Source organism: Coregonus lavaretus, assembly GCF_964263955.1.
Source record: "Coregonus lavaretus genome assembly, chromosome: 12".
NCBI classification, from domain to species: domain Eukaryota; kingdom Metazoa; phylum Chordata; class Actinopteri; order Salmoniformes; family Salmonidae; genus Coregonus; species Coregonus lavaretus.
The window spans coordinates 8,081,292-8,107,080 of NC_139999.1; the positions used below are offsets into that span (position 1 = coordinate 8,081,292).

Genomic DNA, 25,789 nt, shown 5'->3' on the forward strand with positions numbered 1-25,789 from the left:
TCTATGTCCCCTATCCTCCCGGCCGGCTCGGTCCTCCCCTCCAGCTCCGTGGTTTGATGACTCATTGCGAGCTCACAGAACAGAGCTCCGGGCAGCTGAGCGGAAATGGAAGAAAACTAGACTCCCTGCGGACCTGGCATCTTTTCACTCCCTCCTCTCTACATTTTCTGTTTCTGCTGCTAAGGCCACTTTCTACCACTCTAAATTCCAAGCATCTGCCTCTAACCCTAGGAAGCTCTTTGCCACATTCTCCTCCCTGCTGAATCCTCCCCCCCCCCCCCCCCTCCTCCCTCTCTGTGGATGACTTCGTCAACCATTTTGAAAAGAAGGTTGACGACATCCGATCCTCGTTTGTTAAGTCAAATGACACTGCTGGTCCTGCTCACACTGCCCTACCCTATGCTTTGACTTCTTTCTCCCCTCTCTCTCTCCAGATAAAATCTTGCGACTTGTGACGGCAGGCCGCCCAACAACCTGCCCGCTTGACCCTATCCCCTCCTCTCTTCTCCAGACCATCTCCGGTGACCTTCTCCCTTACCTCACCTCGCTGATCAACTCATCCTTGACCGCTGGCTATGTCCCTTCCGTCTTCAAGAGAGCGAGAGTTGCACCCCTTCTCAAAAAACCAACACTCGATCCCTCTGATGTCAACAACTACAGACCAGTATCCCTTCTTTCTTTTCTCTCCAAAACTATTGAGCGTGCCGTCTTTAGCCAACTCTCTTGCTATCTCTCTCAGAATGACCTTCTTGATCCAAACCAGTCAGGTTTCAAGACTGGTCATTCAACTGAGACTGCTCTTCTCTGTGTCACGGAGGCTCTCCGCACTGCTAAAGCTAACTCTCTCTCCTCTGCTCTTGTCCTTCTAGACCTGTCTGCTGCCTTTGATACTGTGAACCATCAGATCCTCCTCTCCACCCTCTCCGAGCTGGGCATCTCCGGCGCGGCCCACTCTTGGATTGCGCCCTACCTGACCGGTCGCTCCTACCAAGTGGCGTGGCGAGAAGCTGTCTCCGCACCACGTGCTCTCACCACTGGTGTCCCCCAGGGCTCAGTTCTAGGCCCTCTCCTATTCTCGCTATACACCAAGTCACTTGGCTCTGTCATATCCTCACATGGCCTCTCCTATCATTGCTACGCTGACGACACACAACTAATCTTCTCCTTTCCCCCTTCTGATAACCAGGTGGCGAATCGCATCTCTGCATGTCTGGCAGACATATCAGTATGGATGACGGATCACCACCTCAAGCTGAACCTTTGCAAGACGGAGCTGCTCTTCCTCCCGGGGAAGGACTGCCTGTTCCATGATCTCGCCATCACGGTTGACAACTCCGTTGTGTCCTCCTCCCAGAGTGCAAAGAGCCTTGGCGTGACCCTGGACAACACCCTGTCGTTCTCCGCTAACATCAAGGCGGTGACCCGATCCTGTAGGTTCATGCTCTACAACATTCGGAGAGTACGACCCTGCCTTAGACAGGAAGCGGCACAGGTCCTAATCCAGGCACTTGTCATCTCCCGTCTGGATTACTGCAACTCGCTGTTGGCTGGGCTCCCTGCCTGTGCCATTAAACCCCTACAACTCATCCAGAATGCCGCAGCCCGTCTGGTGTTCAACCTTCCCAAGTTCTCTCATGTCACCCCGCTCCTCCGCACACTCCACTGGCTTCCAGTTGAAGCTCGCATCTGCTACAAGACCATGGTGCTTGCCTACGGAGCTGTGAGGGGAACGGCACCTCCGTACCTTCAGGCTCTGATCAGTCCCTACACCCAAACGAGGGCATTGCGTTCATCCACCTCTGGCCTGCTGGCTCCCCTACCTCTGCGGAAGCATAGTTCCCGCTCAGCCCAGTCAAAACTGTTCGCTGCTCTGGCACCCCAATGGTGGAACAAGCTCCCTCACGACGCCAGGACAGCGGAGTCACTCACCACCTTCCGGAGACATTTGAAACCCCACCTCTTTAAGGAATACCTGGGATAGGATAAAGTAATCCTTCTACCTTCCCCCCCCCCCCCCCCCTTACCCCCCAAAAAAGAAGAAAAAAAACATTGTAAAGTGGTTATCCCACTGGCTATAAGGTGAATGCACCTATTTGTAAGTCACTCTGGATAAGAGCGTCTGCTAAATGACGTAAATGTAAATGTAAATAACTTCCACTATTAAGCCATTGAGAGAAGCATGTGGTAGAAAGCCATGTCAGGTCAGGGGTGGCCAATCCTATTCATAAGGAGAGCTACTGGGTTAAACTAATAAGCTGCACATCAGGATGTTTAATAGTTGAATCAGGTGTTTTAGTTAGAGCAGGGCTGGAACAAAAGCCTACACACCCAGTAGCTCTCCATGAAGAGCAGTAGCTCTCCAGGAGGAGGATTGGCCATCCCTGACCTAACCTGACCCTCAGTCTAATAGGGATGGGTAGTGTTAGCACCCCTAACCTAGAGTAATTATCAACCCAAAGTCAACCATTTTGTGAACATTATTCTAACAGTGTTAGAATCCTCTCAGTTCCAGGAGGTGTGGCAGGTGATGTCCAGGTTGGACACTCTGGTCCAGATCAGGGAGGAACTACTGACCAGCACCAAGCAGAACCAGGAGTGTTGTGAGACGGCCCGGACCCAGCTGACCCAGTACCTGGAGCAGAGCGAAGAGAGCTGCACTACAACAACAGGCTGGCCCAGCTACAGAGCATTCTGGACGGAGCACGCAGTGAGACCATGCTATGGGTGAGGGGATAACAGTCAACAGACATTACATGTGGCTGTGCAGCCCAATGCGGGATCAGCATGGTTTTACCATTTTTATTTATTTAACCTTTATTTCGACAGGGAGTCATTCTGAGACCTAGGTGTCTTTCATAGATGAGCCCTGCACACACATCAATATACACTACACACATCACTATACACATTAATATACACATCAATATTTACACCAATACACAAAAATCTAAACACAATCATAGAAAACAAACAGTAAAAAGGACCTCAATCAGCCTTTTGTATTGCCCTAGAGGCACCAAACTTCAGAGAGCCTTGGAGACCATTTCACAAGCAAGGTGCAAAAAAACTAAAAGCAGATTTATCTAACTCAGTGGAGATCGAGAGTTAGCCATACCTGAGACTGGGTCTGGAATCTCATACGTCTGTAAGTTAACAATGAAGTAAGGTACGGCGGAAGTTCATGCAGGAGTGCTTTATAAACAAAAAGAGTGCATTGCATCGATCTACAGACTTCAAAGAAGGCCAGCCTACTTTCTGATACAGAATGCAGTGATGTGTACTGAACCTATTGCCCGTAATAAAGCATAGTGGCAGCTGCATTCATATAGACAATAACTGCCATAGTTTAAAACCGGTATGAATGTTGACAGAATTATTTGTTTACTGCTATTTAATGAAAGGCATGACTTATTCCTGTAAAAGAAGCTCATTTTAATTATTAATTTCTTAACTAACTCATCAACATGATAGCATTTCGTCAACCCAGATACCCAGATATTTATATGCGGTGACACAATCAATGAGAGCACGATCCAATGTACATATGCATAAATAATCCGATACATTTTTAAGTGATTTAGAGCATAACCAAGGCTTTCTACAAAGCAATGAAGGCAGAGCCTGGTCAGCCGTGGGGGCAACAGCATACACAACAGTGTCATCTGCATACAGTTGTATGTAAAACATTTTTTTACAGATATACCAACATTGTTTATATAGACAGTAAAATGTACAGGACTAAAATCGATCCCTGTGGGACACCTTTCGTAATATGAAGGAAACCTGACTCAACATCATCAGAAAAAAACAAGTTGTTGCCTCCCGAGTGGCGCAGTGGTCTAAGGCGCTGCATCGCAGTGTTGCGGTGTCACTACAGCCTGGGGTTCGATCCCATCCTCCGGGTTAAGCGAAGGTAGAGTAATGCATCCTCCGGGTTAAGCAAGCGGGTGTTAAGAAACGCAGCTTGGCGGGTCATGTTTCGAAGGATCCATGACTCGACCTTTGCCTCCCCCGAGCCTGTTGGGGAGTTGCAGGGATGAGACAAGATCGTAATCACGAAATTGGGGAGAAAAAGGGGGTAAAATACACCTTGTGTGTCAAGTAATGTTTTAACCAATTACATGACACCTTATCCATTCCGATTGCAGACAATCTTTGAATCAGTAAAGAGTGGTCAACAGTATGGAAAGCCATCGATAAGTCAATAAAGAGGGCAGCACAGTGAAACCAGACGGGTGAACACTTAGAATACATCTTGTAGCTAGGATGGATCTAAGCTAACAGTTGATTAACCCTCCCGTTGTCCTAGGGTCAAAATGACCCGCCACTGTGTTGAACCAACTTTATTTAATTTTTATATTTTTGGGATCATTTGTGAGAAGGAGGCAGTGATACTTTCTTTAAAGTCTCACTGCCTCCTTCTCACAAATGATCCCAAAAATATAAAAATGTAATAAAGTTGGTTCAACACAGTGGCGGGTCATTTTGACCCTAGGACAACGGGAGGGTTAAAGATTCAAAAATGGTTGCTAGGCAAGACAATTTCGAGATAGGGCGATAATTATTTAGGTCGGAGGGGTCACCACCTTTGTGGAGAGGGAGCACATGGGCCGCCTTCCAAATCCTGGGGATAGCACCAGAGATAAGCATCAGATTAAAAATATGTGTCAATGACTCCGCAATCAGGGGAGCAGAAAGATGCAGCCAGAAAGGATAAAGCAAATCAGCGGCAGTGGATTTTTTTTTTTTACATCAATCTTAAGCAGGGCATCTAGTAGATCACAAATAGAAAGTTGTTTAAATGAAAACAAAGATTCACTAGAAGTTGACTGATCTTCCACCGAGCCAACTGGAGGCAGAGGGAAGAGTAGTCGACTGACTGACCAGGGTCAATTTAACCACCATTTCTTTCAAATAAAAAAGCCTGCCGAGATAAAATGCTGATTAAAAGCATCACTTATCTAATTTTTCTCAGTAATGATGGGAGAGTCTGACACAACTTGCTTAAGCAGGGAAGGGGATGGAATTTCCACGCTTCAGTGCGCTAACTGTTTCCCAAAATGTAGACATGAGAAACACACAGACCAGTCTTTCCTTTCCTTTACCCCTCTGTCTCTCTCTCTTTATGTGTTTGTCCCCTCAGGAGTCTCGGTGGGCTCACATCCAGAACACGGCAACTACGAAGACCCTGCTCCTGAGCACCATCAAGAAGGCCACCCTCAACCTGTACCAGACTACCAGCAAGACGGCCACCCTCAACCTGTACCAGACTACCAGCAAGACGGCCACCCTCAACCTGTACCAGACTACCAGCAAGATGGCCACCCTCAACCTGTACCAGACTACCAGCAAGATGGCCACCCTCAACCTGTACCAGACTACCAGCAAGACGGCCACCCTCAACCTGTACCAGTCTACCAGCAAGATGGCCACCCTCAACCTGTACCAGACTACCAGCAAGATGGCCACCCTCAACCTGTACCAGACTACCAGCAAGATGGCCACCCTCAACCTGTACCAGACTACCAGCAAGACGGCCACCCTCAACCTGTACCAGACTACCAGCAAGATGGCCACCCTCAACCTGTACCAGACTACCAGCAAGATGGCCACCCTCAACCTGTACCAGACTACCAGCAAGACGGCCACCCTCAACCTGTACCAGACTACCAGCAAGATGGCCACCCTCAACCTGTACCAGACTACCAGCAAGATGGCCACCCTCAACCTGTACCAGACTACCAGCAAGACGGCCACCCTCAACCTGTACCAGACTACCAGCAAGACGGCCACCCTCAACCTGTACCAGACTACCAGCAAGAAGGCCACCCTCAACCTGTACCAGACTACCAGCAAGAAGGCTCAGGATGTGTGGGGTGAGGTCGCTCTGGAGGACACTCTCGAACAGCTGGATAAGGTGTGTGTCTGTGTGTGTGTGTGTGTGTTACCATGCTAAACTAGCAGTTTAGTAACAGGCTGTCTACAGACCGCTCTGCAGATATGCTGCATCTATTTATATTTGTTATGTCACTAAAAATCCTTCTGGGAATCTATTCAATTCAGTTCTATTCATGGCGCTGTTGTACAGATAGGCTTTATGACATACCAGACAAGAACTTACCAGAAACCTTGTAGGCTATCAATAACTGATCTTTATAATGATTTCCTTCACCTGCAGGTTCAGAAGTTCCTCTCCAACCTCATCTGTATTTGGGAGGAGGTCAACCAAGTACAAAAAATACCATATTTTCAACCCTAACCGGCCTTACCCTGAATCATATTCACACACTGAAGCCTCTTACTTAAGACTGACATAAAGGACCTGACTTACCTGTCCTTTAAGACTATTCATTCCAATGATCTACAATACAGTAGGTTTACTACAGAGAATAGTGAGCTTACTCACCGTGACAGCAGAGAGGAGCATTGTTATGTTGAATAGACAGTGTTTAAACTAGGAAGTTCTCTCTCTCTCTCTCAGAACCTTTAGAACCCAGAGAAAGACTGCAGAGTCAGGGAGCCAGTCATGGGCCTCATTATGATGCTGAGAACCTCAGAATCTTTAGAACCCAGAGACAGACTGCAGAGTCAGGGAGCCAGTCAGTGGCCTCATTATGATGCTGAGAACCTTTAGAACCTTTAGAATCCAGAGACAGATTGCAGAGTCAGGAAGACAGTCAGTGGCCTCATTATGATGCCGAGAACCTCAGAACCTTTAGAATCCAGAGACAGACTGCAGAGTCAGTAGTCAGTAGGAGCTCAGGCTACTTTGAAGACTACAGTTTGGGTGGTGCTCTAAGCATGTTAAAATGGGCTGCTCTGGCTCTAAATATGCATGTGGCAACTGGTGAAATGCAGGCACAAACTCATACAAATGAGACACACCAACTGCTCTAATGTCTACGTGGCCCTCCCTTTCTCTCTCTATGTGACAGGACCTAGATGTGGCATTATGAGCAATGATGTATACATTGAGGGAAAAAAGTATTTGATCCCCTGCTGATTTTGTATGTTTGCCCACTGACAAAGAAATGATCAGTCTATAATTTTAATGGTAGGTTTATTTGAACATGAGAGACAGAATAACAACAAAAAAATCCAGAAAAACGCAGGTCAAAAATTTTATACATTGATTTGCATTTTAATGCGGGAAATAAGTATTTGACCCCTGTGCAAAACATGACTGAGTACTTGGTGGCAAAACCCTTGTTGGCAATCACAGAGGTCAGACGTTTCTTGTAGTTGGCCACCAGGTTTGCACACATCTCAGGAGGGATTTTGTCCCACTCCTCTTTGCAGATCTTCTCCAAGTCATTAAGGTTTCGAGGCTGACGTTTGGCAACTCAAACCTTCAGCTCCCTCCACAGATTTTCTATGGGATTAAGGTCTGGAGACTGGCTAGGCCACTCCAGGACCTTAATGTGCTTCTTTTTGAGCCAATCCTTTGTTGCCTTGGCCGTGTGTTTTGGGTCATTGTCATGCTGGAATAACCATCCACGAAACACCCCCAAAGAAAAACACCCCCAAAGCATAATGTTTCCACCTCCATGTTTGACGGTGGGGATGGTGTTCTTGGGGTCATAGGCAGCATTCCTCCTCCTCCAAACACGGCGAGTTGAGTTGATGCCAAAGAGCTCGATTTTGGTCTCATCTAACCACAACACTTACACCCAGTTCTCCTCTGAATCATTCAGATGTTCATTGGCAAACTTCAGACGGGCATGTATATGTGTTTTCTTGAGCAGGGGGACCTTGCGGGCACTGCAGGATTTCAGTCCTTCACGGCGTAGTGTGTTACCAATTGTTTTCTTGGTGACTATGGTACCAGCTGCCTTGAGATCATTGACAAGATCCTCCCGTGTAGTTCTGGGCTGATTCCTCACCGTTTTCATGATAATTGCAACTCCACGAGGTGAGATCTTGCATGGAGCCCCAGGCCGAGGGAGATTGACAGTTATTTTGTGTTTCTTCCATTTACAAATAATCGCACCAACTGTTGTCACCTTCTCACCAAGCTGCTTGGCGATGGTCTTGTAGCCCATTCCAGCCTTGTGTAGGTCTACAATCTTGTCCCTGACATCCTTGGAGAGCTCTTTGGTCTTGGCCATGGTGGAGAGTTTGGAATCTGATTGATTGATTGCTTCTGTGGACAGGTGTCTTTTACACAAGTAACAAGCTGAGATTAGGAGCACTCCCTTTAAGAGTGTGCTCCTAATCTCAGCTCGTTACCTGTATAAAAGACACCTGGGAGCTAGAAATCTTTCTGATTGAGAGGGGGTCAAATACTTATTTCCCTCATTAAAATGCAAATCAATTTATAACATTTTTTACATGCGTTTTTCTGGATTTTGTTGTTGTTATTCTGTCTCTCACTGTTCAAATAAACCTACCATTAAAATTATAGACTGATCATTTCTTTGTCAGTGGGCAAACGTACAAAATCAGCAGGGGATCAAATAGTTTTTTCCCTCACTGTACATATACTGTAAGACAAAATGACATGTATTTAAGTAATTTTTGTTGTTGTAGTGGGGACAGTAGCATTAGTACTTTCTAAAAATGATACTTTAAAGAAAATGTCTTTATATATATTTAAATGTTTATGTTTAGCTCACATTATATAATTTAAAAGTATGTAGCTCAATTGGTAGAGCACGGCGCTTGTAACGCCAGGGTAGTGGGTTCGATCCCCGGGGCCACCCATACGTAAAAATGTATGCACACATGACTGTAAGTCGCTTTGGATAAAAGCGTCTGCTAAATGGCATATTATTATAATATTATTATTATATGCATTAAGGTGTCTGTAATAGAATAAACGTGGCAAAAACAAATGTAGACATTAATAAATGCATTTTTATAGCTTCCAAAATATGTTTTACAATGGTGGGGGAGTGCCAAAATGGAGGCAGGGTGGCTTCAACACAGTGGTTAGAAATCATTGTTTATGAGTCAGGGTATGAGTCCTAACCCTCTTTTTGGGCTATGTGCCATTGACAGTAATGTGTATCATCAGCTGTAGATGGCGGTGTTTCCTTTCAGACAAAGTTCCTCTACCCATTCAGCACTCAGAGCAGCCACACCTTCAAAACCAGGGGAGAACCACTGCCCCCTCTCATTGAAGCCACAGATGTTCAAGGCCGACCATAGTACTGCAGGCATTGTTTGCAGAAAACAGGGAATGGGAAAATGGCCAATAGTAAATAAACATGTTTTTCAAAGACAATCATGGTACCAATAATTACTTCTAATACACCAGATGTATGTCCTTGAACTGATTATTTTAAAATCACTCACAGAAGTTATAAGGATAATTTGAGTTGCTAATGCTCTGGCACCCCAATGGTAGAACAAGCTCCCCCACAACACCAGGACAGCGGAGTCACTGACCACCTTCCGGAGACACTTGAAACCCTACCTCTTTAAGGAATACCTGGAATAGTATAAAAGTAATCCTTCTTCCCCCACCCCCCATAAAAAAATTAAAAAATAATAATAATAATAAAATAAAATAAAGTGGTTGTCCCACTTGCTATCATAAGTTGAATGCACCAATTTGTAAGTCGCTCTGGATAAGTAAATGTAAATGTAATGACAGTCTGCAGTACCCCGGTCGGCCTTCAACTTGATTCAATGAGAAGGGGCAGCACTGACCTTGCCTCCACTTCCTGGAATAGCTCAAACTACGCATGTTATGTATCCATGAGACTCCATCTTTACCGTATTCATTTGGCTTCAACGCAAAAGGGAGTTTTTGCATAGGAATGAATGGTGTCACATGATCGATGGCTTTGTCCGTTCATATACAGTCATTGTTCACAGCAAGACAAAAACATAGAAGCCAATGGATGAGTGGGATTATCAGAAGGTCAGAAGATATTGTCCCTTTTGGCTGATGCAAAGGACCCAGAAAAGTATCTTTGAAATGGGTAAAACAAAGTAGACTACGGTATTGAACTATGAGACAAGACATTTGTATTTGTAATTATTATGGATCCCCATTAGCTGCTGCCAAGGCAGCAGCTACTCTTCCTGAGGTCCAGCAAATTAAGGCAGTTATACAATTTTAAAAACATTACAATACATTCATAACATATTTCACAACACATTAAGTGTGTGCCCTCAGGCCCCTACTCCACTACCACATATCTACAATACAAAATCCATGTGTACGTGTGTGTATAGTGAGTATGTTATCATGTGTGTGTATGCATGTGTCTGTGCCTATGTTTGTGTTGCTTCACAGTCCCCGCTGTTCCATAAGGTGTATTTTTATCTGTTTTTTAAAATCTGATTCTACTACTTGCATCAGTTACTTGATGTGGAATAGAGTTCCATGTAGTCAGTGCTCTATGTAGTACTGTGTGCCTCCCATAGTCTGTTCTGGACTTGGGAACTGTGAAGAGAACTCTGGATGCATGTCTTGTGGGGTATGCATGGGTGTCTGAGCTGTGTGCCAGTAGTTCAAACAGACAGCTTGGTGCATTCAACATGTCAGTACCTCTCACAAATACAAGTAGTGATGAAGTCAATCTCTCTTTGAGCCATGAGAGATTGACATGCATATTATTAATGTTTGCTCTCTGTGTACTTCCAAGGGCCAGCCGTGCAGACCCTGTTCTGAGCCAATTGCAATTTTCCTAAGTCCCTCTTTGTGGCACCTGACCACACGACTGAACAGTAGTCCAGATGCGACAAAACTAGAGCCTGTAGGACCTGCCTTGTTGATAGTGCTGTTAAGAAGGCAGAGCAGCGCTTTATTATGGACAGACTTCTCCCCATTTTAGCTACTGTTGTATCAATATGTTTTGACCATGACAGTTTACAATCCAGGGTTACTCCAAGCAGTTTAGTCACCTCAACTTGCTCAATTTCCACATTATTTATTACAATATTTAGTTGAGGTTTAGGGTTTAGTGAATGATTTGTCCTAAATACAATGCTTTTAGTTTTTGAAATATTTAGGACTAACTTATTCCTTACCACCCATTCTGAAACTAACTGCAGCTCTTTGTTAAGTGTTGCAGTCATTTCAGTTGCTGTAGTAGCTGACATGTATAGTGTTGAGTCATCCACAGACATAGACACTCTGGCTTTACTCAAAGCCAGTGGCATGTTGTTAGTAAAGAAAAAAGTAAGGGGCCTAAACAGCTGCCCTGGGGAATTCCTGATTCTACCTGGATTAGGTTGGAGAGGCTACCATTAAAGAACACCCTCTGTGTTCTGTTAGACAGGTAACTCTTTATCCACATTATAGCAGGGGATGTAAAGCCATAACACATACATTTTTCCAGCAGCAGACTATGATCGATTATGTCAAAAGCTGCACTGAAGTCTAACAAATCAGCCCCCACAATCATTTTATCATCTATTTCTCTCAGCCAATCATCAGTCATTTGTGTAAGTGCTGTGCTTGTTGAATGTCCTTCTCTATAAGCATGCTGAAAGTTTGTTGTCAATTTGTTTACTGTAAAATAGCATTGTATCTGGTCAAACATAATTATTTCCAAAACTTTACTAAGGGTTGGTAACAGGCTGATTGGTCGGCTATTTCAGCCAGTAAAGGGGGCTTTACTATTCTTAGATAGCGGAATGACCTTTGCTTCCCTCCAGGCCTGAGGACACACACTTTCTAGTAGGCTGAGATTGAAGATATGGCAAATATCTCGTAAATGTATCAGCTGCTGCAGTGCCTTAAGTAACAGGGTCCTCAAATCTGTAGATTTTAATTATTGCCTGTATCACTGAGAAAAATTATGACTAACCAGATCAATAATTGTTATGCATGAATTGGAAATGTGTTTCATTTCCTGCAATGACCACCATGTGGGCTACGAGCTGGGTGTTTCATCAGTGAAACACCTTTTCCACTTGTGCCGGTCTCTCAGATTTGGAGTGCAATGGAATATGCCCATCTAATAAATGAATAAAATGAATCCAATCGACAGTGTGAGATTAGATTCTAGATTGGAAACTGCTAGAGATACAGTTTCAGTAGACAATCATGCACTGGTCATGGACACACACACACACACACACACACACATATACACACACACACACACACACACACACACACACACACACACACACACACACACACACACACACACACACACACACACACACACACACACACACACACACACACACACACACACACACACACACACACACACACACACACACACACACACACACACACACACACACACACACACACATACACATACACATACACATACACACACACACGGATGGCAAGAACAGGCCTATAGAAAAAGGATGGACAGAAAGAGATCAAAACAAATAGAGAACTGATGTTGAGTAGAACAGTAGAACCTGAACATTTTGTACTGGAACATATTTGGCAGTTTACCTGCCACAGAAAATAGCAAATATTCATTTGAACAGATTATCAAATATTTCATGTGAAGTTGACCGCTAATGTCCTGACTTCCCACTTCACTTTAGTGCTTTAACAGGATCACTCAGCCTCTCTCTCTCTCTCTCTCTCTCTCTCTCTCTCTCTCTCTCTCTCTCTCTCTCTCTCTCTCTCTCTCTCTCTCTCTCTCTCTCTCTCTCTCTCTCTCTCTCTCTCTCTCTCTCTCTCTCTCTCTCTCTCTCTCTCTCTCTCTCTCTCTCTCTCTCTCTCTCTCTCTCTCTCTCTCTCTCTCTCTCTCTCTACCTCCCCCGCTCCCTCCCTGTCATCTCCTCCATTTCTCTCTCTGACTGTGTCCATTAGCTCTGGCCCTCTGAGTGGGGAAACGGTTTTAAAGCGTGTGCCACTCTCACATGAGTGGCAGTGTGGTCGAGTGGTGGTTCAAGGGGTTTTTCAGGGGACAAAACCTGATGCAACCCAAATGCATCCCCTGAAATCTCCCAATTTCTCTGTTATAAAGGAAGATAAATGATCTGGAGTTTATTTTGTGTAGAAAGAACAAGAGAAAAAGTGAAAATAGGAGAGAAAATTTCACTGTGAGTTCACAGCTTTGGCCAGGTGTTGTTTATAAATTATATATGTGTGTGTGTGTGTGTGTGTGGATATATATGTGTGTGTGTGTGTGGATATATATGTGTGTGTGTGTGTGTGTGTGGATACATATGTGTGTGTGTGGATATATATGTGTGTGTGTGTGTGTGTGGATATATATGTGTGTGTGTGTGTGTGTGGATATATATGTGTGTGAGTGTGTGTGGATATATATGTGTGTGTGTGTGGATATATATGTGTGTGTGTGTGTGTGTGTGGATATATATGTGTGTGTGTGGATATATATGTGTGTGTGTGTGGATATATATGTGTGTGTGTGTGTGTGGATATATATGTGTGTGAGTGTGTGTGGATATATATGTGTGTGTGTGTGGATATATATGTGTGTGTGTGTGTGTGGATATATATGTGTGTGTGTTTGCATCCTCCACTGGCTCATCGCCTTTATTCAGACCGGAGGAGGTTGGTGGGAGGAGCTATAGGAGGACGGGTTCATTGGAATGGCCGGAATGGCGTCAATGGAACGGAGTCAAACACGTTGTTTAGTAAATATGATTATGTAATATTTTCTCCACTAAACAGAATCTTGTACACCGTATCAACAGAATAGAGTGCTTCTCATGTCTCTATCCAAGTTTAAAAGTCTGACAGTGACACCCAAGGACCTTCAAATTCATTAGAAGCATTCCCTTTTTATTTCCATGGTGTGGCTGTGTCAAAAGCTATCTGCTCGTTGGTGTCAGGAAGCTTCTAAACAAGACACAGGGACAGTAGCGCAGCACTCAGGAAGTTGTCACATCAAGGTCAAGGGTCAGACAACAACAGTGCCTGGACGGCTGGGCAGCTGAGCTGTTGGGTGTCTGGGCTGTCATACATCTGGTCACACACATCTCTGCCCTACCCTGATTCACACTTGGACAGGGCAGAGATCTGGCACATCAGGTTCAAGGGTCACCCATTAGCCCAGGCATAGGAACACTGAGTTATTGTCTTGTCTGGCCCTTCAACTAGATGTGCCATCTCCTGAGTGTGGTGGTACTATCCAGGTTACTCCTCAACGTGGCCAAGGTCAACGCGGCTGGGTGGCTTGGCTGTCATACAGCAGACCATACTTTGGGCAGGTCAGAGATCTAGTCTGGCAGAACAGATATAGAGGGGTTAATGTGGTGTTCTGGTGACAGAACTATGAAGGTGTTCAATTTTTCTGTGAAAGTGTTAGAGTTCTGGGAAACACGACAACAGCCCTGAGCTGAACCAGGGAAGCCGGTCACTGGACTCTGGTGTTAGTGTCAATGAGAACAGACATTCTTTATATGACTTTTTTTTTAGGAATGACCCCTTTAGGTCGATGGGAGATTTGGCAACGTGAGACCAATCAACTTGTAGCCCTTTCCTGCAGTCAAATGACCTAGTGGTCTCATGGGTGGAATGTTATTAATATTCTTAATAATTTCATAATTAATAAACATTATTTCAAAAAAGCAGCTGAAAATGCGGTGTTTCCGGTTTTGTTATAATTCAGTCTTCTGTGATGCATATATAGTGTAATATTGGGATGCAAACTCAAAATGTTATACATTTCAACTCTATTTCTGACATGGTACAGGTGTCTTCTTTAAAGCCCATAACCATGTGTGTGAGGTGTATACTTTTGTTTCAAAGTAGATTTGTTTAAGACTACCAAGAAACACTCTGTGTGACCCTGATTTAGCCCACTGCAGTAGAAGGGTTAAGTCAACTGTTCAGAGGCTAAAATATTTGAATTAGCTTCATAAAACAAATCATTGTCGAATTATTTCACAATTTGTTGTAGGAAGGACTACAGTATATTGTTAGTGGCAAAACTTCTACAGTCTATACAGTACAGTCTGTTGAGCTTCAGTTAAATAACTAATTGGGACATCAAAGTACAGGACCCGAACGGAACCGAGGACAATCAGACCCGGACCCGAACGGACCCGAGAATAATCAGACCCGAATCCAATGGACCCGATAACAACCAGACTTAGACCCTACCCGTACTGTAACGGGCCCGGGTCTAGACCCGATTGGACCTGAAAAACCTGTTTATCAGCCAAGTTGCTCTTCTGGTTAACGAATATGTCTTTATATGTTGCCTAAGCCTTATATAAGTCAATAAATCTTATTAGAGTAAATTAAATATGCTGCAGGCAATGCAGAGCTGTGGATCGTCAGCTTTAGTTACATAGACCCTGAGACCCTATGACAATGAAACAGGACCCAACCTGTTGAATTTTGGACCTGCTTAGGTCTCGGGTATTCGGGTGGACCGGTGAAGACCTCTACATCAAAGTACGACTCTCCAACAACTTATATAAAAGTAGTAATTTGTTCTTTATTAATTGTAATTTAAGGCAATCCAATGAAAGCATTTCACAACCCACTGTATGACAACGATCATGTACAATTAAAACTGCTTCAAATAAAAAAAGGGGGACCATGCAATTTAGAAACCCAGAGAGTTAAACAACAAAGATGAAAAGAGGGGTGTAAAAGAACAAGATCAAAAAATATTAACAATGAACTGTGTGCAACATGCTGGTCGGCTACAGTTTCCCCACGTGTGATATCTCCTATCAAGAGAGCTCACCCTAACAACAGAAATGGCCAGGCACGAGAGAGAGAAGAGAAAGCAAACAGTCCACTGAACTTGCTGCCATTATATGGCACTAACATGCACATAATCCGGATAAGATGGTGTCTATGTTACAGGTTGGCATGGAATATAAAAACACTGTCTTGTATTTGTAACCCAGGTGAGTGGATGGATGTACAGTACACAATATGGCAACCCTATAGATCAGGATTTGAGGAGAGACGCTGTCTTTCTATATAGAAACATAACTACTAGAATGAACATCCCTATTCAAGTCAATGTGCAATTCTATTCATTTTATTGTAGTGTACTCTGCAGATTAAATGGCTTATCATCACACACATTCCAGAAAAAAGATATATATATATATATATATAATATATCAATACGATCATCAACATCTCCACAAAAGAATAAAACACATACTCTGGAAGTACTAGCACACCTTTAAGGAATAGAATAAAGTGCTTTCCTTAAAGTTGATCGGGAGGAATATATGTATTGTTCTAAAGTACTCTAATGATTAAACACACACTCCTGATACTCTATGTCTACGTCACTCAATAAGGAGAAAACCAAGCTATAGAATTCACTGTACATACAGTACATCATGTGCCCTTTGTCTTTACCCCCCCATGTATTATACACAACAATGCATAAGCCAGCTTCAGCCATTTCCCCCATCTCTCTAAATGTGATCCCCCCCCCCCCCCCAACCCATGCAGTCCTCATGGATCCTAACTCCAACAACTCCAACACAACTCTTAAGAGGAGGGAGTTGTGTATAGGGTGGCAATATTCCGTTAACTTTCCAAAAATTACCATTTTTGGGATATAGTTACCGCAATTATGCAACCCTAGTTCTTTATCAGGCTTGGTTGGAATGCTGTCTACAGTATGATTAAGGCCTACAGAGTATTGAGCTAGCTGAGGAGATCTGTCTGTCTGTGTGTGCTGCCCTGTGGGTGTCCAGACTGTGTCTATACATCTCAGCTTGATTTAATTTGAGCATGGCTTCATCTGATTATAATACAATAATGGCTTGTTCTCAGGGAGCAGAGAGGCTGTGCGCGGACCAGAGAGAGAGGCGGGGGGAGGGGGGGGCGACTGTAAAGGACTGGTGGACGAGTTATTGTTAATTTATTGTAGAATGATTGTTGAATGATTGTTGATCATGAAAAGGATTCAATAGAATGAAATATTATTCAAGTGGATACATTTACTGTCTTTATCCAGAGAGGCTTAATATCAATAAACAAAAATCCATTCACTACGGAAAGAGATAGAGAGATGGAAAGAGAGAGATGGAAAGAGAGAGAGAGATGGAAAGAGAGAGAGAGATGGAAAGAGATAGAGAGATGGAAATAGAGAGATGGAAAGATAATAAAATATGAGTAGTAGATATTTTTGTGCTTTCTAATTGAGTAATGATATGTATATTTACAATATCTTTGACTGATCCCAAATATGACCTGGTCAACTATCAAAACCAATGCTTATGATGATGTATGTTAGAGTTGTGATTATGTATGTCACAGTTATGAGGATGTCACAGACAGGTTACAGCGTGTCCCAAGTCCCAACACTGATGTGCATAGTTACATTGCTGTGGTGGTTGTTAAGCTATCTCTCCCTTGTGCTTTACCATATTGTTATCTTCTAACTAACTGTGTTGTACATAAATCTAAACTGGGAAGGTACGTATAAATAATTGTTCAAAACCAAATACAAATTCATTATACATCCTTATATATCCATGCCACTTTGATACATTATAAATACAGGCATAAGGGGACATTTCATCCTACACAAACATGCTTTGAAATGTAAAGCAAGAGAAGAGTCGATAACTTATGGGAGTGTGAAAATGAAGAGAAGCAATGAAACAAAAAAGACGTAAAGAGAATACTTTTCCTTTCTTCACCAGGGATGATAAAGCTACAAATCAATATTTGGACATGTCTGAGGCCCAAAACAAATTAGAATGATGAAGCTACAAATCAATATTTGGACATGTCTGAGGCCCAAAACAAATGAGAATGATGAAGCTACAAATCAATATTTGGACATGTCTGAGGCCAAAAACAAATTAGACTATAAAGCTACATATCAATATTTGGACATGTCTGAGGCCCAAAACAAATTAGAATAATGAAGGTACAAATCAATATTTGGACATGTCTGAGGCCCAAAACAAATTAGACTATAAAGCTACAAATCAATATTTGGACATGTCTGAGGCCCAAAACAAATGAGAATGATGAAGCTACAAATCAATATTTGGACATGTCTGAGGCCCAAAACAAATTAGAAAACTGATGGAAAGGGTTCTAAAAACATCACCACCTTAACACACACACTCTAATACACCAATGACTAGCAAGATCAAAGGTTGAAGGTGAGAGGTCAGAGTTCATATAAGGGTTCCACTTGTCCCGTTACAGTTAGAAGACCACTCCACAGACAGGCACAAGTTTCAACCACAACATGACCCCTCGACCACACCTGCTCTCAAACAAGACAAGAAAAAACAGTCACTGGCCCATGTATGTTGATAAAAAGACAATTCATAGATCACCAAGTCCTTGTATGGTACAGCAACCTATAGTCTCTCCATGGCAGTCTCTCTTTTCCTCCAGAGAGACAAACAGAATAGATAGAACCACAACTAACAGAAACACTGTTGTCTTCCCCAGTCCAGAGAGGTATCTATCTGGGAGAGTTCTGACACAAACTCATTTCGCTTTAACAACTTCCTCTTACATCACTTCCTGTCCCAATGTTCCAATCAGGAAGTAGATGGAGAGTTCCCGTCCCAGGATTCCTAGGGGTTGCAAATCTTTGACGCCGTCTCTCTCATCAGTACTCAGTGTAAAGGTGTGTGTGTGTGTGTGAGGTGGTCAGATCTGTGTGTGGTGTGTGTGTCCGGAGGGTGTGTAGGGGGGCGGTGCAGGGTTGGGTTTGATGCCCCGACTCTTCATATAGGAGATGAACTGATCAGGGATCTCAGCCAGGACGTCCTTGGCTAGCCGGGCCATACTGAGGACATGGTTCCCTGTGCGATCCATGTAGTCTCTGAACGGGACAAACTGATAGCGAGAGAGAAAATACCTTATGACAACTTCTCATAACTTCTTATTAATAAGACATTATAAATAAACACTTAACATTTAAATGAATGCTTAAAAACTCCCACAATACCCCTCACTGGATAAAGACCTCCTAGGGAAAGTCATGACATTTCAACTGGTCAAGGTAAGCTATGTTTGTTCATAGCTGTGTTCATGGCCTGTGTGACTTACTAAAGTGTGTGTGTGTGTGTGTGTGTGTGTGTGTGTGTGTGTGTGTGTTGTGTGTGTGTGTGTGTGTGTGTGTGTGTGTGTGTGTGTGTGTGTGTGTGTGTGTGTGTGTGTGTGTGTGTGTGTGTGTGTGTGTGTGTGTGTGTGTGTGTGTGTGTGTGTGAGAGAGTTACCTGGACAATGTCTCTCTCTGCCAGCTTCCCTCTGGAAGAGATTCTGATGTCATCACCATCCAACTCCACCATGGCTGCAGGGTTAAGAGAACACACACACCAAACACACCAAACACACACCAGACACACCAAACACACACCAGACACACCAAACACACACCAAACACGCACCAAACACACACCAGACACACCAAACACACACCAAACACGCACCAAACACACACCAAACACACCAAACACACACCAAACACGCACAAGAACACTTTTAACATCAAATCAAGCAGCAGCTATTCTTCCTGGGCTCCACAACAAACACAAGACATGACAAGTAACAAAACACTGATGATACACTGATAGACAAGGACAGTCACACAAATGTAAAATACAACAATATACAAACAATACAACTAAAAAACAATGTGTGTGCTTGTGTGTGTGTGTGTTTGTGTGTGTTTGTGTGTCCCCTCACAGTCCCCACCGTTCTATGAGATGTGGTTTAATCCATTTTTTAATGTTGCTGTTTGCGTGAGTAATTGGAGATGGAAGGGATTTCAATGCTATCATGGCTCTCTATAATACTGTGCTTTGCCGTGAATTCGTTTTGGACGTGGGGACTGTGAAGAGACCCCTGGTGGCATGTCTTGTGGGTGTCTGAGCTGAATGTTATTTAATTATGCAGACAATCTTGAATTTTCATCACAGTAATATTTCTCATAAAAACTACTAGAGAAGCAGTTAATCTCTCGTCAACCCTCAACCGGGAAAGACTGGCATGCATGTTGTTGATGTTAGTTCTGCATGTGCGGTTAATGGCAAGGTGTGCTGCTCTGTTTTGAGCCAGCTGCAGCTTTGCTAGATCTTTCTTTGCTGTACTTGACCATATTACCGGACAGTAATCAAGACGGGACAAGACCAGAGCCTGAACAACTAGGACAGTTGATTTCTGTGTCAAAAACGCAGAACATCTTTTTATAACAGACATACTCCTCCCCATCATTACAACAACTTGGTCTCATTGAGATGAAAATCTCATTTTCAAGAGCAATGATGAACTTGATGAAATACCATTTCTGTGATTTGAGCATTTTCAAGTGTGTGTGTGTGCCTAATAAATAAAATAAAATAACGTTGTATTGGTCACATGCTTCGTAAACAACAGGTGTAGACTAACAGTGAAATGCTTACTTACAGGCCCTTCCCAACAATGCAGAGAGAAAGAAAATAGAGAAATAATAGAAAAGTAAAACACGTAATAATACAAGTAATAACAGATACACAATGAGTAACAAAAACGTGGCTATATACACGGGGTACCAGTACCGAGTCGATGTGCAGGGGTACGAAGTAATTGAGGTAGATATGTACATATAACTAGGAATAAAGTGACAGATATTAAACAGTAGGAGCAGCGTATGTGATGAGTCAAAAAGTTAGTGCAAAAAGGGTCAATGCAGATAGTTAAATAGTTAACCACAGCTACCCGGACAAACTATTTAGCAGTCTTATGGCTTGGGGGTAGAAGCTTTACCGGGTCCTGTTGGTTCCAGACTTGGCGCTTGCCGTGTGGTAGCAGAGAGAACAGTCTATGACTTGGGTAGCTGGAGTCTTTGACCGTTTTTAGGGCCTTCCTCTGACACCGCCTGGTATAGAGGTCTTGGATGGCAGGAAGCTCGGCCCCAGTGATGTACTGGGCTGTACGCACTACCCTCTGTAGCGCCTTGCGGTCGGATGCCATGCAGTTGCCATACCAAGCAGTGATGCAGCCAGTCAATGGATGGCCCATGCCAAATATTTTCAGCCTCCTGAAGGGGAAGAGGCGCTGTCGTGCCCTTAGTGATGTGAACACCTACGAACTTGAAGCTCTCGACCCACTTCACTAAAGTCCCGTCGATGTGAATGAGGGTGTACTCAGCCCTCCATTTCCTATAGTTCACGATCACCTCCTTTTCCTTGCTGACGTTGAGGGATAGGTTGTGGATCTGGCACCACACTGCCAGGTCACTGACCTCCTCCCTATAGGCTGTCTCATCGTCATGAGTACAGGAAGGGACTAAGCATGTACCCTTGAGGGGCCCCGGTGTTGAGGGTCAGCGTGGCGGATATGTTGTTGCCTACCCTCACCACCTGGGGGCGGCCCGTCAGGAAGTCCAGGATCCAGTTGCAGAAGGAGGTTTTCAGTCCCAGGGTCCTTAGCTTAGTGATGAGCTTTGAAGGGGACTATGGTGTTGAACACTGAGCCGTAGTCAATGAACAGCATTCTCACATAGGTGTTCCTCTTGTCCAGGTGGGAAAGGGCAGTGTGGAGTGCATAGAGATTGTGTCATCTGTGGATGTGTTGGGGCAGTATGCGAATTGGAGTGGGTCCAGGGTGTCTGGGATGATAGTGTTGATGTGAGCCATGACCAGCCTTTCAAAGCATTTCATGGCTACATATGAGAGTGCTACGGGGCGGTAGTCATTTAGGCAGGTTACCTTGGCGTTCTTGGGCACAGGGACTACGGTGGTCTACTTGAAACATGTTGGTATTACAGACTGGGTCAGGGAGTGGTTGAAAATGTCAGTGAAGACACTTGCCAGCTGGTCAGCGCCTGCTCTGAGTACATGCTCTGAGTACATGCTCTGAGTACATGCTCTGAGTACATGCTCTGAGTACATGCTCTGAGTACACGCTCTGAGTACATGCTCTGAGTACAAGCTCTGAGTACACGCTCTGAGTACATGCTCTGAGTACAAGCTCTGAGTACACGCTCTGAGTACATGCTCTGAGTAACAATGCACTATGTTTATTAATTGATGTTTTAATCACTTTATTTTCCCTCTTTCTTGCTGGCAAACCACAAACATGTTATTTTCATAAGCTCTTCAGATTCTACCACCTACAGGAACCACATTAATGTTGAGATGACCTGTCTCAATTCTAATCTATTCTTCCTGACGATAGAGTATCTAATAATCATCAGCTCGTTAATCAGAACTCTACTTGGAATTCATAAGAACTCCAAAGAACCCTGATGAACCCAGCCATTAGCCCTGACCACTTCAAACTACATTACACTAAAACCCACTCAACCCCATACTCCGATACTTTCCTCTGCAAGCAAGCACGCTCTCTCTCTCTCTCTCTCTCTCTCTCTCTCTCTCTCTCTCTCTCTCTCTCTCTCTCTCATCCTCTCTCTCTCTCTCTCTCTCTCTCTCTCTCTCTCTCTCTCTCGTCTCTCTCTCTCTCTCTCTCTCTCTCTCTCTCTCTCTCTCTCTCTCTCTCTCTCTCTCTCTCTCTCTCTCTCTCTCTCTCTCTCTCACTCACTCACTCACCTCACTCACTCACTCACTCACTCACTCACTCACTCACTCACTCACTCACTCACCATCACACACCTCACTCACTCACTCACTCTCTGACTCTCTCACTCTCTCACTCCTCTATTGAATCAAAATGAATTGCTAATTGGCTTGCAGGTCATTCGTCTGACTAATTGCTAGAAATGAGAGCAGAAGCACAGCACCTGGCTTCTGCATGTGTGAATTGTATACATTTAATCAGTTAATCATCGACTCGCTCTCAATCATTGAGCTTTCAGGGCAGGCTAATGGTGGTGATGAGAACGTGGAACGGCTGCAAAGTGCCTTTGATTAGTTGTCTGAATGTATTAACGATCAGTGTCATACATTAAATAATAGATCAGCAGATCTGAGTAAAGTTTAAACAATAAATATCAGATAAAGGTTTAAACATTAAGTTTAAACAGGTCTTTATAAAGTTTTAGGTCCAGCACTCGGAGAACAGCCAATGTGATTATTGAGCAATAATTCCTTGATATTGGTATTGAAAACTACTACAACAACAGGTATTGTAACCTACAACAACAGGTATTGTAACCTACAACAACATGTATTGTAACCTACAACAACATGTATTGTAACCTACAACAACAGGTATTGTAACCTACAACAACAGGTATTGTAACTACAACAACAGGTGTTGTAAACTGCAACAACAGGTATTGTAACCTACAACAACAGGTGTTGTAACCTACAACAACAGGTATTGTAACCTACAACAACAGTTATTGTAAACTACAACAACAGGTATTGTAACCTACAACAACATGTATTGTAACCTACAACAACAGTTATTGTAAACTACAACAACATGTATTGTAACCTACAACAACATGTATTGTAACCTACAACAACATGTATTGTAACCTACAACAACATGTATTGTAACCTACAACAACATGTATTGTAACCTACAACAACAGTTATTGTAAACTACACCAACAGGTATTGTAACCTACAACAACAGGTATTGTAACCTACAACAACATGTATTGTAACCTACAACAACATGTATTGTAACCTACAACAACAGTTATTGTAAACTACAACAACAGGTATTGTAACCTACAACAACATGTATTGTAACCTACAACAACATGTATTGTAACCTACAACAACATGTATTGTAACCTACAACAACAGTTATTGTAAACTACAACAACAGGTATTGTTTATTTTTTTATTTTTTAAATTTTATTTCACCTTTATTTAACCAGGTAAACCAGTTGAGAACAAGTTCTCATTTACAACTGCGACCTGGCCAAGATAAAGCAAAGCAGTGCGATAAAAACAACAACACAGAGTTACATATGGGGTAAAACAAAACAAAGTCAAAAATACAACAGAAATACATATAATATACAGTGTGCAAATTTAGCAAGTTATGGAGGTAAGGCAATAAAATAGGCTATAGTGCAAAATAATTACAATTAGTATTAACACTGGAATGATAGATGTGCAAGAGATGATGTGCAAATAGAGATACTGGGGTACAAATGAGCAAAATAAATAACAATATAGGGATGAGGTAGTTGGGCGGGCTAATTTCAGATGGGCTGTGTACAGGTGCAGTGATCGGTAAGGTGCTCTGACAACTGATGCTTAAAGTTAGTGAGGGAGATAAGTGTCTCCAGCTTCAGAGATTTTTGCAATTTGTTCCAGTCATTGGCAGCAGAGAACTGGAAGGAATTGCGGCCAAAGGAGGTGTTGGCTTTGGGGATGACCAGTGAGATATACCCGCTGGAGCGCAGACTACGGGTGGGTGTTGCTATGGTGACCAATGAGCTAAGATAAGGCAGGGATTTGCCTAGCAGTGATTTATAGATGGCCTGGAGCCAGTGGGTTTGGCGACGAATATGTAGTGAGGACCAGCCAACAAGAGCGTACAGGTGACAGTGGTGGGTATTATATGGGGCTTTGGAGACAAAACGGATGGCACTGTGATAGACAACATCCAATTTGCTGAGTAGAGTGTTGGAGGCTATTTTGTAAATGACATCGCCGAAGTCAAGGATCGGTAGGATAGTCAGTTTTACGAGGGCATGTTTGGCAGCATGAGTGAAGGAGGCTTTGTTGCGAAATAGGAAACCGATTCTAGATTTAACTTTGGATTGGAGATTCTTAATGTGAGTCTGGAAGGAGAGTTTACAGTCTAACCAGACACCTAGATATTTGTAGTTGTCCACATACTTTAGGTCAGACCCTGTCGAGAGTAGTGATTCTAGTCGGGTGGGCGGGTGCAAGCAGCGTTCGGTTGAAGAGCATGCATTTAGTTTTACTAGTGTTTAAGAGCAGTTGGAGGCTACTGAAGGAGTCTTGTATGGAATTGAAGCTCGTTTGGAGGTTTGTTAACACAGTGTCCAATGAAGGGCCAGATGTATACAAAATGGTGTCGTCTGCGTAGAGGTGGATCTGAGAGTCACCAGCAGCAAGAGCGACGTCATTGATATACACAGAGAAAAGAGTCGGCCCAAGAATTGAACCCTGTGGCACCCCCATAGAGACTGCCATAGGTCCAGACAACAGGCCCTCCGATTTGACACATTGAACTCTATCTGAGAAGTAGTTGGTGAACCAGGCGAGGCAATCATTTGAGAAACCAAGGCTATTTAGTCTGCCAATAAGAATGCGGTGGTTGACAGAGTCGAAAGCCTTGGCCAGGTCAACGAAAACGGCTGCACAGTACTGTCTATTATCGATCGCGGTTATAATATCGTTTAGGACCTTGAGCGTGGCTGAAGTGCACCCATGACCAGCTCGGAAACCGGATTGCATAGCGGAGAAGGTACGGTGGGATTCGAAATGGTCGGTGATCTGTTTGTTGACTTGGCTTTCAAAAACGTTTGAAAGGCAGGGCAGGATGGATATGGGTCTGTAACAGTTTGGATCTAGAGTGTCACCCCCTTTGAAGAGGGGGATGACCGCGGCAGCTTTCCAATCTCTGGGGATCTCAGACGTTACGAAAGAGAGGTTGAACAGGCTAGTAATAGGGGTTGCGACAATTTCGGCGGCTAGTTTTAGAAAGAAAGGGTCCAGATTGTCTAGCCCAGATGATTTGTAGGGGTCCAGATTTTGCAGCTCTTTGTAACCTACAACAACAGGTATTGTAACCTACAACAACAGGTATTGTAAACTACAACAACAGGTGTTGTAACCTACAACAACAGGTATTGTAAACTACAACAACAGGTATTGTAAACTGTAAGTGAAATGGTTTCAGGTCCAACTGCAGTATGTGTAGTAATGTTGTAATGGTCCTCTGTAGCTCAGTTAGTAGAGCATAGCACTTGCAACGCCAAGACAGTGGGTTCTATTCCCGGGACCACATGTACGTAAAATGAATACACTCATAACTGTAAGTTGCTTT

General features: G+C 43.5%; 1 protein-coding gene across 1 annotated transcript in view; it reads right to left on the bottom strand.

Annotated features, from left to right (window-relative positions):
• Positions 1-18,511: 18,511 nt before the first annotated feature.
• The window catches only part of LOC311138728 (copine-8-like), a gene marked incomplete at its 3' end in the record, with an annotated part of 39,144 nt that continues 31,866 nt past the window's right edge, over positions 18,512-25,789 (bottom strand). Inside the window, exons 7-8 of the mRNA XM_084173527.1 lie at positions 19,084-19,157; positions 18,512-18,700 (exon numbers count right to left, since the gene is read on the bottom strand). Coding sequence (XP_084029653.1) covers positions 18,512-18,700; positions 19,084-19,157 — 263 coding nt within the window. The remainder of the gene's footprint in view (positions 18,701-19,083; positions 19,158-25,789) is intronic.